General features: G+C 35.2%; 1 protein-coding gene across 1 annotated transcript; it reads right to left on the bottom strand.

Annotated features, from left to right (window-relative positions):
* Nucleotides 1-4,306: 4,306 nt before the first annotated feature.
* LOC110425664 (DNA-directed RNA polymerase 2, chloroplastic/mitochondrial-like) lies at nucleotides 4,307-15,243 on the bottom strand. The gene is made up of 19 exons (XM_021440601.2): nucleotides 14,021-15,243; nucleotides 12,710-12,925; nucleotides 12,483-12,616; nucleotides 12,281-12,347; nucleotides 11,914-11,972; nucleotides 11,110-11,227; nucleotides 10,796-10,909; nucleotides 10,428-10,559; nucleotides 9,875-10,291; nucleotides 9,251-9,301; nucleotides 9,103-9,173; nucleotides 7,900-7,984; nucleotides 7,525-7,677; nucleotides 7,321-7,395; nucleotides 7,120-7,209; nucleotides 6,928-6,975; nucleotides 5,803-5,917; nucleotides 5,618-5,721; nucleotides 4,307-5,185 (listed from the first exon to the last, which is right to left on the bottom strand). Exons 1-19 carry the CDS (start codon nucleotides 14,957-14,959, stop codon nucleotides 5,075-5,077), a joined length of 3,099 nt encoding a protein of 1,032 aa, XP_021296276.1. The 5' UTR covers nucleotides 14,960-15,243; the 3' UTR covers nucleotides 4,307-5,074.
* Between the last annotated feature and the right edge of the window lie 461 nt (nucleotides 15,244-15,704).

Here is a 15,704-nt window from a genome sequence, read left to right as displayed (position 1 = left end):
GTTTGTACTTGTGCTCGCTGCCATGATAAACAATGGCGAATTCTGTATCATCATATGCCAGCTGCACAAAGTAAGATTTTGTACCTTTGGGAATCGCCACCCTTAAATCTTGGATGTATACTTGGAAACTACTTGGTATGAAGGCTGGGGTTTGAGAGAAATGAATGGAGGCCTCATTTGTTGCGAAGGGGACCAAGACTTTGAATATAGGATCAAATAGAGAGATTCAAAAACCAATTAGTCTATAGGGTAAACTTTAAAGTCTCCCTACAATTATTTTATAACAACAGTTAAAAAAATTGAGACTCAATACCACAAATATTATAAGATAAAGATTTTTCTTTTATTTATTCTTTTCCAATTTAGACATATTCTGTTTGAGAAATAAAAATTTACTCATCCTTGTTCCAAAAATCTTAAGTAGAAAAAAAGAATCTAAAAGAATTTTTGTTTGAAAGCTTTGGAAATTTAATGTTTCAATAATGGATTAGAGGAATCTAATCCATTGTTTTAGTTCTTAAAAGTTGATAGGAATGAAAATAAGTACGACCCTTATCTTCAACCCAAGGAGGTGCTGATCAACAAACATTGATAAGGAGTGCAATTTTCTCAGGGCTTAATTTCTTTGTTTTTTGGTGGACGCTATCTACATTGCTGTTTATTCGTCCTTGGACCATAAAACAGGGAAGAAGAAATTAAGTTATCTTTTACCACTGTATAGTATTTAGTAAAGGAATAAGATGAAAGAAAAAAGAAAAGAAAAGAAAGAGTTTAAGTAATTTATTTTTTCTTTTTTTTTTATGAGGGAAAAACCAAAACAAAGCCTAAAACCTCAATCTCCAAAACCTTACAGTAAGAGGAAAAGGGTTTTAAGGAAAATAGGAATTCCGATCTAACTTGAAGATCATGATACGTCCGTTCCTTCATTATTTATTAACTTCCCTACCCTGCTTATTATTCTCTAATGCTATTAACCCTAAGATAATTGAGTGAAACACAAAAAACCTTTGAAAGAAGAAGAAGAAAGCAAAGATGAAGGGTTTCGAGGATTCTAAGGGTAAGGAAAAAGCGGAAGACTGGACCGCCTTCCACGGCTTGGTAGAGGTTGCAGTGGCTGCCCGGGGAGAGTTGGAGAAAGAGAAGTTGATGAAGCAAACAATGAGCCAAAGACAAGGGTTGAAGATTGATATTGCTGTCGATAACTCGCCTGATTCCTTCAAGAAAGCCACACTAGTCCATGAAGGAGCTATCAAGAAGCATAAACGTGTGGCTTTTCGTTGGTATGTACGCAGACTCAGGGATAACCCCTCCAGCAAGAAACCTCCCCTCATGAAAGAAAAACCCTTTACCAACAAGTCTTCTACTGGTAGGTCGATGAAACGAATGTTGGTCGAGGATAAGAGCAAAAAATATACAAATTGTATGAGACTAATTTCAAGTAAGATATCCATGAGGGAATGGAAAACTGAGCAAGTCTCAATCAGAAACCCTTTTGATGTTTTCTCACAGAAACAAAGTTCTATGGGAAAGATGGCAATAGAGGTAAAGAGGGTTCATAAACGTTGCGTTGAATCAGGTGAAACCAGTGGCGTAAAGAACCCCCAACTGAGGAAGCAAAAGCAGTACTGCATGGATATTGTTGGCCCTGATGAGACACAACCTGGTTTGCCTGAAAGGTTAAAGAAGATGATCAGAGACATGGAAGGAACTGATGAGAAGCTAATCATTCAAAAGCCATTGTTCAAGACTGATTGTAGCAAGCATCATGGTCGTCTCTCGATACCTGTGAGCAAAGTCAAGGTGGAGTTTCTTACAGATGACGAGAAGAACATGCTGGTAAGGAGTAATGGGAATAACTCAATGGGTATAGAAGCATTGTTGATTGAACCATCTTTGCAAACGAGGAAGGTGATTTTGAAGAGATGGGATATGGGGAAGGAGTCAGGGAAAAATTCCTCAATCTATGTCTTGGTAAGAGAGTGGAACTCAGTTTTAGAAGATAATGACATGAAGATACACGATTTAATTCAGTTGTGGTCATTTCGGGTAAAGTCGGCTCTATGTTTTGCTCTGGTAATTGTCAGAAGGGCAGGAATACAGGAAGGTGAAGCTGCAATGTGCAATGCATAAGCAAGACGGTTGGGGCTTTTCCAAAATCAAGACAATTATAATCTTATTTTCTGACTTTTATGATTTAATTATGATCATTGCAATCTGCAATGCAATCTGCAATCTTATGTTTTTTGTTTTCATTAAATGTCTTTTGTTTTTTTTTTTTTTTTGTAATATTGTTGATTGGGTTTAATTTTTTTTATTATTGAAGGAAGGGGATTCCAATTCACCAATCAATTAGTCAAATGTTTGAGTGTTTGTTTGAATTTAATTTATGTCCATAGGATTTAGACACAAATATCAATCTTTTGCAAATCCATCCTTCTTCCTTGCTTTCCAATTTCACCTGTCAATTGTTAACGATAGAGTGACACAAGGGTTGATATCCACATTCTCAATACTTATATATATATATATATATATATATATAGCTTTTAATAGTTTAATAAGACCATAGTATATATGGAAATACAAATTCTTGCCACGCTGCTGAAGAGTAAGACATGTTCTGTTTTGGCTCATAAATTCATAATTTTACTGTTAAAACACACCACATATATATATATATATAAGGACATTATGGGTAAAGTCACCTTCGGCTAGTTTCATTACAAATTGCAAGTGTTTTGGCCTTGTTCATTGTTTTTCAATGATTGTTGTGTTTTTTGGGTTTAACCAGTGATGTTCAAAGTCTTGACACAGAAATTCAAGCAACACTTTTGGCCCACATGCCAGCAGTCCAAAAATTCTTGACTACCAAAGATTTACAAAGAGGAAATTCGACCTTGACCCATCACAAGCTTACCCATATAAAAATTTAAGTAAAGCTCACCTCCCCTCTTTATGGTATAATTATTTCTCACATAACAGTTTAAGTTTCCTCTTTCATATAAAATCTTGTATTTTATTTTTATTCTCATAAAAATTAACAGGTCAAATATTCAGTTTAATTTTCTGTAAAAAAAAATAATAAAATCATTTATCTCTTTATTCTTTCTTTATCCGTGTGGATTGATTGTATTATGAGTTGCTTCTTCTATCTTGCTCCTTTTTTAATGGGTACAAAAACTGCATACTTGTGTTGGATGTGTTAAGTTTTGGATCTACTTATAAGTTTCTTTTCTAGTTGCCAAATTTAATACAGATTTAGTTTTTTTTTTTTTCCATTTTGAAATCTGGTTAGGGTTGAACTGAAAATATAAAGTAGTTTTTGTGACAATTATGGTTATTGTTAAGTGCCCCGTGCCTTCATTAGGTACGCTATCCTTGCTGCTGTGGTGATAATTAAGTTGCGATGTTTACTGTGATGAAGGAATGCCTCGGTCTATCCCTTATGCTGGAACTATTTCCTTGTGATGTTTTCTACTTTAAATTGGTTAATATTATTAATAATAGATTTTTGTATAAAAAAAATTGACGTCCCCTTTTGAAATTATATAGCATAGGGATTGTCTTTTTTTAGGTAGCAAACGGAGATACTAACTAATATTTTTAATCCCTATTTTGTGTCACGTTCTATTCTTCGAAAAGGGGAATGAAATCATATGAAAGCTTTTCAGAAAAAAAAAAAAAAAAAAAAGAAATGAAAAGAAAACCGCCCCTTGCCTTAGTTATCAGGGATCCAATGCTTGGAGGAGTTTCAAATAACCAGCCTTGTCTACACAATAGGCTGGCTTGGTGCAGGAGTTCTCACTTAGCTCATATTTATTTATTTGTTTCATTCTTCTTACACAAAGAAAATGAGACATCCTTCATTAAAATCAAGAAAGGAAACATAGCTGAATCCAAAACTTAGCACCTATCCATTAAGAAAGTGAACAAGGTACTTATACAGAGAAAAAAAAAACAATTGAAAATACAACAAATCCAGACAAATAAAGAGATAAAAGATTTTGTTATCTTTTTACAGAAAGTTAAACTGAATATTTAACCTTGTCGGTCCTATGAAAACAAAAATAAAATATAAAATTTTATATGACAAAAAATGATTATACTACAAGAAGTATATGTAAAACTTATCCTAAAAATTTCATCTATATTTCAAGAGGAAATTGAGGAAAGCAGAAAGGTGAAGTTGAAACAAATTAAATTCAGCAGAGGAACAGAAAAAAGTTTCACCATTTCCAGAATCCAGACTTTGGGATTGAAAAATGTAAAATGATTTCCAAACTAATTAATGATTTGTAAGGTGTACTATTCTATAAACAAGAATAAATTTACTGCTCATTCTTTACACTGATCAGAAAAGAATATATATAATCAGATCCAGTTCAGGTGTAAGAAAGGTTTGCTGCAGCAACACTCAAGATTAGCAGCCTACAATAGAACCTCTCGTTTTCAGTAACTATTCCAAGACAACCAAGAATCCGTCCCAATCCATCATGTAACTTTATCACTTGAGATATAAATGAATCATTAGTCAGCTGCAATGCAATAAGCATTGCAGAATTTTGACTCCTCAACATTTTATCTAAAGATTCTAGACTTCTAGGCTGGCACATTAACTCCGTATAAAAGAAGGTTCTACCAGCACCAATTTACATGTCAACTGTACAAGTGTAGCCAATGCTCTCCATGCCATGAACATCTTTCACAATATATACAAAGTGAACAACACCAACTCCCTATTGAGAACACCCGAGCATTTGACTCATTGGTTAGTGCATGATCTCCTTGCCTAAAGAATAAAATTTAAATCTCCTTTCCCTCAATTATAAAAAGAAAAAAAACTCCCTGTCGGGATTTTTTTTTTCTGATAGGAATCAGTTCTTTTGCCGGTTGCACATTCAGAAGCTGAGAGAATGACCAGAGGTCGCACAACGACATCCAAAGAAGCATTAGTTTTGCTCTTCATCTTTTGCAAATTCAAAAGTTGAGAGAACGACCAGAGGCAGCACAATGACATCCAAAGCAGCATTAGCTTTGCTCTAAGCTCAGATGAAGAGAAGCCCAAGACATCAAATCAGTTGAAGAAATAAGGTGACTCTAACACATCTCTTAGATCAAAATCTCCCCGTTCAGGTAAGGGAGGAAAACACAATGTAGGGAAAGACTGCTGAAAGCTTTCCAACAACTGCAAAGGTAAAAACACAAAAAAGATAATTATGAAATGACAGAAAACAAACACTATTTTTTTGCAGGAATATAGTTTATATCAATTCTAGGCCACAACGTAAAAGAAAATTGAAAATTTTTAAATATAATTTACTCAATCTCCACCCCTATCACCACCACCACCACATTTTTTTCCTTTCCAAAACATGAAGACTAGTAAATGGTTCATGTTATCCTCAAGATAAAGTTTAAAGTTCACAGTCCGAGGATAATCTTTAAAAGTCTCATCACAATTTCACTCATTTTTATAATAAATATTTCCTCCTTCTGAAATGAAAAAAATCCTAATTAAGGGAGAAATTTAGATACATAAAACATGCATTGAACAAAGTTTAGCCAAATTACCAGGCACGCTTGAAAAAACAGGATCTCAAAAAGCAAGGACACTTACATTCTCCAGTATTGGTATTTCATACAGTTTAACAAATTTTTCTCTTAGTATCCTGTTCATTTTATCCACATCACTTGCATGCGTCCAATATGAATCATGAACTCCTGTAAGCACACATCAGTATAGTAATTTGAAGTTGACCATAAGAATGAGGTATCAAAATACAATGAAATCAACTACAATACCTGCAAAGGTTAAGCCTGCCTTTTTACAGGCAACTGCAGTCATCATCATATGAGACCCATCCAGAGAGTGAACAAAATTTGGCGGGAAAGCTGTCCTCTGTCGCTTGACCATAACCTAAAGCAGGAAATAAATCATCAGGTTTAAGATTTGGCATGGGCAAGTATAACCCATGTCAATAAAAGGTCCAGCCTCCAGGCATACTTCATCACAAAGTCTATCACAGCTTAGCATTCCCCAATAAAATGAAGTGCATGTACATGCGTATCAAAAGAATTAGAATGAAGCTAAGGTGGGCAGTGAACAAACATCATATGGAATTCAAAACAGCTGAAGATTGACAGAGTGATTGTCATGGCCAGTCAGTTTTGATGTTGGGCATCTAACTGTATATTCTACTATATATATGTGTATATATATATATATATATATATATTAGTAAACATGATAACTTTATTGTTTATGAGTTTTTTACATCAGAGGAATTCATATAATGCAATTCTAAAAGTCTTCAACTAGTTGGTGTGCAAGTTAAATTCTAGACTCCTACCTTATGCTAAAAGTTACAGAGTTATAAGGTCATGTCTATAAAATATAACAAACCTAAATAACCTATTCTTACAGGAACATGGTTGGATAAGCCGTAAGCTCATTGTGCCTGTCCCTCTTTTATAATCAGTCTCATAATAATTGACCTATTAAACATAAATTAAGGAAAAAAAAGAATTTTTGCATCTTGTTAATCTTTATCCTGCCAAACCCCTCATCAATACCGAAACACACCATCCACCTCTTCCTTTTTCCTACTTCTCTTTTGGCACTATTATGAAAAATTGATATAATCAAATGGTTAGCCCATAGCAACAGAAAACACTGGTTCATATATGATCGAAAAACCAGTGAAAAAGCTCTGAGCAATATCTGACCTAATTGTGTAACTTGTGCTATTTTTTGCACTAAAAATCCTGCAATTCTCAGATTTTCAGTCACAAGAGCACATTGTCTTAGAATCTTGGTTTGACATGCTGTGTTCAGTGATTTACCAAAGCCAGGGCATGCAGAATTCAATAAGCAATATCTAACATATACAGAAGTATAAACCAGAAAACCGAGATAGGTTAATGTACCTTTTCGGTTTCACGTTGCAGTGTTAAAACCTGAAGAGAAGTTTTTATCTGCCAATTTAACAGGAAGAAGTTAAATGACTCGAAATAGCTTTAGTTTTTTTAAATTTAATAAAGATATTAGCAGATTCATTTCTTTTTTGATAGTACAGATATTAGCAGATTCTAAGTTTCCACAAACATTCTAATACTCACAAGATGCCTTCCTAATACCCGGTATGGTTGTACAACAGGAAGTCCAAGTGGAGTTGTCCACCTCACTGGCTGATTTTCAGATGCAATAATCTGTTCATGTTCAACAGTTCAAGCTAAAAACCATCCAATAAATTTAAATATATAGAAAATAGGAACACGAAGAAAAACTGGGCAGAGAGAAAGTGATAGAGTGGGAGACACCTTTGCACATTCACCAAGCCAATTCATGATAGCACGTGCAGCTTGAAACATCTCTCCTAAGGCAGTTAAGGTTGTCTACCCCACAAATAAATTAAAGTTTATCATTAAATTGACAGCACAGGTGAGAGTGCAATTTCATAAAGCAGGCCCATACTTGGTGAAACTAGTTGAAGCTAAAGTAGTGGAAGTTCCAGTATTCGTTACCTTAGCAGCATAACAAGAAGCACCAAAGATCTCTTTGTCATCTGTAAGTACACCACGTTCCTTCAACCTCCTCTTGATTTGATCTCGTGCACCAATGTAAGTTACTCCATAGACTGAGGTCATCACTGTCTGCTTCACCAGTTTCCTATCCACCTTGACAATAACTCCAGCCATCAGAATTAACTACTACATATACTAAATAGCGCATAGCTTCCAGTCAAGATGGATATACACTCAGCAAGTTGCCAATGCCATACTTGCAACATGAATGATTACAATGGACAAGAACAAAACAATAATAGCATATGGTTTTTGGTAGACTCTTAACTAGTCTAATAATTTTGTCAATATCATATACGGAAGGCCATGGAATACCTGGTTAACTAATACTTTTGCATGCAATGCATCTGGAAAAACTGCAGGATCTTTCTGTGCATCCCTCCGGATGATATCAAGTACTCTACATTCAGAACATAAGTTCTTTTGTTATTTGTATTGTTATATTAAACTGACTTGAAAAGTATTTTGTGGTCAGAAATATATGTAAACCGTAAAATAGAAATCTTTCATTATATAGGATATAATACATGTGAATGCTATAATTATTTACCAGACAGTGACAATAAAGTATTAACCTTTGCAATTTGAACTGCTCCTTAGGTTTTCAAGGATTGCATAACCAATAAACTAGGATCCCTGCTTGCTATGATCGTCCAAATGTATTATACTAAACAGAGAATACGCATAAAGATAGCATATAGAATGTGGTAAAGCAGAGTTTATGACCTTTTCTTCCTTATCCGACTAGTCGGCCAACACAACAGAAGAGGCCTCTCCCATAAAACCCTGCAATCCTATGCTTCTCAACTTAAACCCAAGACTTTAAGTATCCCTTTACTTTGAATGGAATGAGGCTGATTGGTTATACTTAACTCACAACATATAATTGGCGTTTTAGCTTTCAATAAAAGCAAGTGCTTAGTTATGTTCTGTTTCCACTTTCAAATAATTTGCAAACAAAGGGAAACACCCTTCCCCATGCTTCCCAAAGAATATATATGTAAATATAATAATGAGTTATCTGCCCTTGATTAATGGAGAGTATAGCATAATCATCCGGCAAATAAATGCATCTGTACATGTGCATCGGTGCATTCAGGATTAGCAGAACATTTTTGGTGTGAATTCTTCATCTTAAATGCTAAACATGCAGCGAGTTCCAGAATCTTTTAAGTTCACAAAACAGAATAAAGTTACTGTTCTTGTATTGTACAAACTGAAATCTAACAAGAGAGTTCTACATTCCAGTTATTAGTCAGTTAAATGTCAACTGTGTTATTTCCCTCGTCAAAATCATCAACAAAAGCTGGATAAGAACTATCACTTCAATTAATTTTCTTCAAAAGGACACTGCTGGACAACTCTAGTTTTTTCTTTCATTTCTTAGAGGGGAGGGAGGAAAAGTGCAGTAAAGAAGAGAATTAATTCAAAAGCTCACTCAGAAATGGCTATCTCAAATCAGAGGATCAGGACCAATTATTAGTAGGTTTCATTTGAACCTACAGAAAAATGGCTTACCTAGCAGCTATTCCTGAGTAAACGTCTGCTGGTTTCTCACCTACAACCAGATTGACTGAAGCTGCTCCCAACTGGAAGTTTAAATTATAAGCAGAAGCAAAAAGGTATAACACTTTCAATCATAATTTCTGATTGACAAAAAGGATACCTTGTCTCTTCCAAGTGCAGCATAGTGTTGTAAACCATTGCAGGAACCATCCTAGAGGAGGCAAGAGAAAAGAGAGGCAGGTAATCAGTTTACAGGCTGAAAGAGCCAGCAGATGCTTAAAGATGTGAGGAAACAAGAATTGTCACTATATACAAGAAAGAAGGTAGAACACATTCCACAGGATAAAATTCAAACTGATAATATTCCTAATTCTTTTTTTTTTTTGAAAGTTGATAATATTCCTAACTCTAAGTATGTATTTGTTTGAATGATATAAATCATGAACATATTAGCTAATCACTAAATAGCCCAGTAGAAAAAAATCCATGTAATTTAGATATAGGAAACCTGCAAAATAATGACAATAAAGACGCATTTATAGACATAAATTAAACTGTTTGATATTCCATCATGTAGCTCAATACATGTTCTGTTTCTTTTCTGTTTTTTCTTGAGTGCGTGTCTGCATACACACACACACAACACACATATATATTAGATTCTAACAACCCTACGGATGAGCTATTCAAAATTCATCAATTGTGATCCTAATAAAAGATCATTGGCTAATAATCGTGCATACAAAATATAGGAGCAGCATCTTGGGGCAACAAAAAAAGGTACCTGATGCACAGGTGTATGTGAAACAAATGTCTCAGGAGAGGAGGTTCTCAAAGCTTCAGTGAGATTAATGCACACAGCTAAGCACTGAAAAGGATCTTCTGCTTTTAACCACCAGCGCTTTCCTTCAAGTGGTCTGTCTGCAGAGTCAAATATATCATCCAGATGATTCTCAGTGAAAGCCAATCGACCCTCATGAGACAATTTGTCCACCCCACCAGCATACAGATTTGCGAGATGTATTTTCAGCCAGCGTAAGCCTGATTTTCCAAGAGGGCGACCCTCTGCAAACTCCAAAATACCCCGACAAAGATCTGAACCAAGATGATTCAAATACGGGTGCATAGGATATGCACGCCCTCGAAAATCAAGATTATGAGGGTAATAAAAACCTTCTTCATCTTTAATTTTCCGAGCTACCTGCTCCCAGTTTTAAAGAGTTGGGATAAGTTTGGTTTCTAAAAATACTGGTGCTCCCAGTTTTAAAGAGTTGGGATAAGTCTGGTTTCCAAAAATACAAATATACTAGCATTTTATGAAGGTAAACAGATCTTACAGCAAGTTTAAGCTCTACGTCACAGCGTAGTGAATGCCTCTCTCTATTTTCCTTTTTTACAGATCTGACTTTCCACTTCCATTTCCTCAGCAGTGCTTCATCCTCACTATCCGGCTTCTCTGGTAAGGGAACCTGCAAGATTTGAAGATTACTATTTCTGCTTGTTGTCAGGGAATCAAAATTAACGGAAATAGAACCAAGCTGAATTTTACATCTTCCTTAAAAACCATAAAATATACAGAACAACAAGTAGCCAAAAAGTGCCTTGTTTTGAAAAAAGGTCCAAAAAAAAAAGAAAAAAAAAGAAAAAAAATAGAAAAAAGGGATACAGTTGCTCAGGAAAAGGGCAAAGAGATTTAGTAACTCACGTCCTTACGGTCCACCAGGTCTGCAAGATGGCCTCCACTAGTCCATATTCTATCTACAACATTAAGAACCCGCTTATTTACCCTCCATTTGGTACATCCAAGTGTATCCAGAGCCTAGCAGGTTATTTATACAAATCATCATATTCCTCGCCAAACACAAGCTAATCAAATGAAATCTAAATTTACAAGTGCCACTGATAGAGCCAGTAGTCAGGTACAGACTTTTCCATGTCTGAATACCATTGGGGTTCAGAATAAACAGTATAAAGTTGGAAAAGTTAAAAATAAAATTAACAATTAAAGAAATTTTCAACCTCAAAGACCGGTTCTAACTGCTTCCTAGAGGTCCTCTTGACAGCTTCACGTTGCTGTTTAACTCCATGTGTGCGCATAATGTAGGAAGGTAAGAACAGGTATGCTCCTCTGTCATAGCTGAAAAGGACAAAAAGATAGCATTTACCCACATGGTATGTAGAATACAAACCATCTTACCAGCAAAAATATAAATTTGCAAGCTGATTGATAAGAAATACCAAGTTTTCAAAATGCTATACTTAAGCCCAGTCTTTATCTAGTAAGCATGTCATGGAATCGCAATCTGTCTTCAAAAGTTGTTGACTTCATCCTTTCAAATTGTTCCAAACATATCCTTCATACATTTTACTTTATCTAGAATACAGTGGATTTATAGTCCAACTTGCCTAAAATGCCTCCAACGTTTCTACAGGAAAAAAAATGAAACAGACAATCTATACCCTCCCATTTACAGGAACTGCCCACCCTGGTCCTCCTAGCCCAGCATTCTAAGCCTGTAATCCTGGTCAGTGGTTACTGCTGGTCTTGAACAGGCAGCATCCAATCTTAATTTGGCCTCTCATTAAATACCTCAACTATGAATACTTACTCCAGTTCCAATTGCAAAATCACTAAGGCATTGATTAAAGTAATAAGGCTCTACATGGCAAAAAACTTAAGTAACGTTATGCATCAAAGCCATCTAAATGAAGAAATTCTGTATCTTTTTGGAACTTGAAGACTAGTTTCAATGCAAATTATCCAAACCTTAAGCCAAGGGAAAAGCAAACTATAATCTTGACATGAAACTGAAAATAACATACCCTGTCCACTTGACCGGGGGCACCAACATTGGCATATAAGGAATCACCATGTGCCTTGCCTGTGCAAAGAAAGAATCAAAGAACAAATATATGTTTCCTTCTCTGAGAGATTTGAAAAAACGAATATCTGCAACTAGCACATTGAGGTAGCACCTATCCTCGCCCCACAACACACAACAATAAAAGGAGAAAGAAAGGTGGGAAATTATTAAATGTCATTAAATCTTATATTCTAGATGCTAGTTTACAAGTCATCCTCTTTGGAAACTTACATAGATCCACTGACTTCAATCATACGATTTAAATAACAAAAGAATAATAAAATGTAAAATATCGTCCAAAAAAGGACCATAACCCATTTACTTACAGTTCTCTCAAGGCCTTTGCGAACTAGCGGATCACATTCAATAACGCCATACCTTCTGCCAGTTTTCCTGCAGAAAGAAATGCCCAAAAACAGCAATTTGAAGTGACTATACCTCTGGCCAAAAAAAAAAATGACTATATTATCTGATGTTATCACTGAGAGACAGTATTAGCCTATCAAAAGACAAGAAACCATTCCTCACTTGTTTTCTTTTACTACAGTTCTTAAAGAATGCACAAATGCAGGCCGAACATCAGGGGGACAATCAGCTAACTGATCAGCTGGAGGCTGTATATAAGCAGTTTGCATTAATAACTCAATAAGATGGCTTCCAACCTGGGAAAAATAGAGCATAGGTCAGAATTTTAAGAAATGCATGATTAATGAACAAGTGAGGCTTTATTAGAGATTACAGGAAATTAGATTAACCTTAGCCTTAGCATCCTGGCCCCAGGGCTTCGTGTCATCCTGCCCCTTCACTATTTGCCTCACTGCTGGTAGCTTTTGTTTCTTTATCAAATCGGTCACTTTTTTCCTTAACTTCTCTTGCTCCTTAATCTCAGCATTAAACTTATCTCTTTCATCATCGTTCTTTTTGTCAACCTTATTTTTCTTTGTTTTCTCCAAGAACTTGTGTATTCTAACCTAACCGTGACAGAAATTCCTTTGAATCAGTGCTCAATTTTAAAGAAAGAATAAGCAGCCCTAGATTAACAGCGGCAGGTTAGGAATAAAGCAGCATCAAGTGTCACCCAAGTCAAGACAAAGAAAAAAATGCCAAAAACAAATGTGATAGTTGGAGTCCAAGCCCCAAAAATATTGCACTAACCATGAAATGATGCGTGAATATGGATTTAAGTAAGATAGGGAAACAGGAGAGAAGAAATGTTATCATGTCTGATATGAAAAAAGGTGCGAGAATTGATAGTCCCCTGACAGAGGCAACACATATGAAATAACAATACAGAATGTCCAGTTTTGGAAAGAGCAATGCAAGTATATAACTTTTCTTCCCTGATATTTATATCATGATATCGTCTAAAAGTAAAGTTGTTATTGTCTTTGAAGGATAGAAAATGGAGCATTTTGATATCCTTCCATGTTTTAGCCAGGTTTTATATATGTCAAATAACTTCGGTTATTTTAAATTTCGGTTATTTTAAATTTCAAAATAAATAGTCAACATATATCAGATGAGACAATGTGTTGACTTCAAATTTAAAATAACCCAACATCCTAAACTGTGCCAAAACATAAAGGTTTCAATATCTTCTTCTTAAACAAACATAATATCAGTGCACTTTTTTAATTTGGAAAAATATAGATTAAAAAATCTATTGCTTGCAACACAACCATATTTAAGTTTCTTAGACAAATTTTATCAAGTAACCATTGAAGCAATCTGGCCAGAAATCTTTTAGTTCTAGGTTTTGTCATTCTAACAAATCATGATGCATTTAGAAAATTTAGGATTCTATTTTCTCTCTCCTGTGTCTATTTCTGTATGTGCTTACTTTCTATTGTCCATATCTCTCAGCTTTAACCTAAAATAACTATTACACATAAATTCATTCCCCTAAGCATATTTTGAAGCATTTTCCAACTAAATTCAGTCACACATTAAACAGTAGGTTTTCCATAGTTAGTTGTACAACCAACTATTTAAATCTCAAATAAAACCAAATACAGCATAAAATCATAAAATATATAGAGAGAAAAGTGGCATTCAATCTCACTCACCTCCTGCTCAATGGCATCACCTATCAGACAAGCAGCCTGTACAACTCGAGCACAACCATGTTCCCCTCCAGTCATCAGCAGTCCCATCAACTTATGCATTGTGATAACTGCCGTCATATCAGCTGGCAACTGATCCAAGTAACCGGCATAACCTGCTCTAAGTTTCCCTAACCTATACAACTCTTGCTCCTTAATAATAGCATCACGCAAAGGCTCAAACCAACCAAGAAACAAAGACTTGATATAAGGCAAATTGGGTGCCAATTTATGCTCACACATATCCATCAAAAGTTCCCTATACTCTTTTGCAGCTTGTTCCCATGCCTCTGTCTCAATCTTCACTTGCCTTCTTCTCAACAACCGATACTTGCTTTCGCCCATTCCTCTCTCTATTATTTGGCGCCTTCTACGCCTATTTCCAGTCTCTCTCCTCTGTTCTTTCTTCATTTCATCCAACAATTCTTTGATTTCTTCAACAACAGGCACATCCTCTTCAACATCAGTTGATGAAACTGCCTCTGCCACACTCACATACCCTCTTGGGCACAAACTACCGCACCCAATCTCATTCCTCGGAAACCCAAAACTTCCCGTCCCTATAAACTCCAAGTTAGTTAAAACCTCACCAATTCTTCTACCACCCATACCAAGAAACCTTGAGTTTGAGCAACAAGATCCAAACTTTAAACCCCAAAACTTTGATTTCTCATGAAAAATGGAATCCTGAGAAGTATCCAGAAAGCTATAAGTTCGAGCAAAGCATTGAAAACTATGGGTTCTTCTCGACATGGCATGTTTAGCTATGTTTCTCCACATAACTATGGAAATCTTTGAAGGGTTCTGGTAAAGAATTGAGGGATTTCTATTATCAAAAGGAACAAAATGATCGAATTTGTCTAAAAGATTAGAAGAAATTAATGGGGTTTCGATGATGGACATCAAATTATTAAATAAATGGTGAAACTGAAAATGAAGTGGGATTTTTGAACAGATTTTGAGAGAAGAGAAAATGGGTTTGAGAAAAGAGAAAATGGGTTTGAGAAAATAACGTCCGAAGAAAAAATAAAATTCATAGACAGAGTCAAGTAATACAGAGAAAGGGAAGCAGTAGCCGCCTTAAACCCTTCTTAAACCTTGTCTGACTCTATTGCTTTGTTTTGAGCTTCTTTTTGCTTCGGTTGCCCCGTGACAGTGAAGGGGTGTGTTTTTGTAATTTAGAGATTTTTTGGAGCATTGAGATGTAAAGGGAAATGATGATCATGGAAATATGGGCCAATAAAAAAGGAAGCTTAAGGTTTTCCCAAAGAAGAAAGGCTAAGCATTAAAGGTCTGAAAACTCTTGGGTCAAAATAATTCTGAATTTGGATCATAATTCTACACCTAAGATACGGTATGCCATCTGTTTTGGGCCATTGGGAAGGGGGGGGAAGCCATCTGACTAACACCAAGAAATCTAATTTTCATGTTTCTTTGAGAATCTTATGCAAAAATTTAAAAGAATTGCTATTAGATTATGACCATTTAAATTCCATAAGTTGGGTTTCAAGATTCCTTAGTCCTCTCTCATTAGGTTATATTTAAAGAAATTAATAAATAAAAATAATAATAAATGAATATATAATAACATTTTAATATTACTATCGATATATAAAATAATAATTTAATTGAAAAATCTTTTAAAACT

The sequence above is a fragment of the Theobroma umbraticum genome, unplaced genomic scaffold, assembly GCF_002168275.2.
Source record: "Theobroma umbraticum cultivar Fairchild unplaced genomic scaffold, ASM216827v3 scaffold_12.1, whole genome shotgun sequence".
Lineage (NCBI taxonomy): Eukaryota > Viridiplantae > Streptophyta > Magnoliopsida > Malvales > Malvaceae > Theobroma > Theobroma umbraticum.
This window is presented reverse-complemented; position numbering and strand designations above follow the sequence as displayed.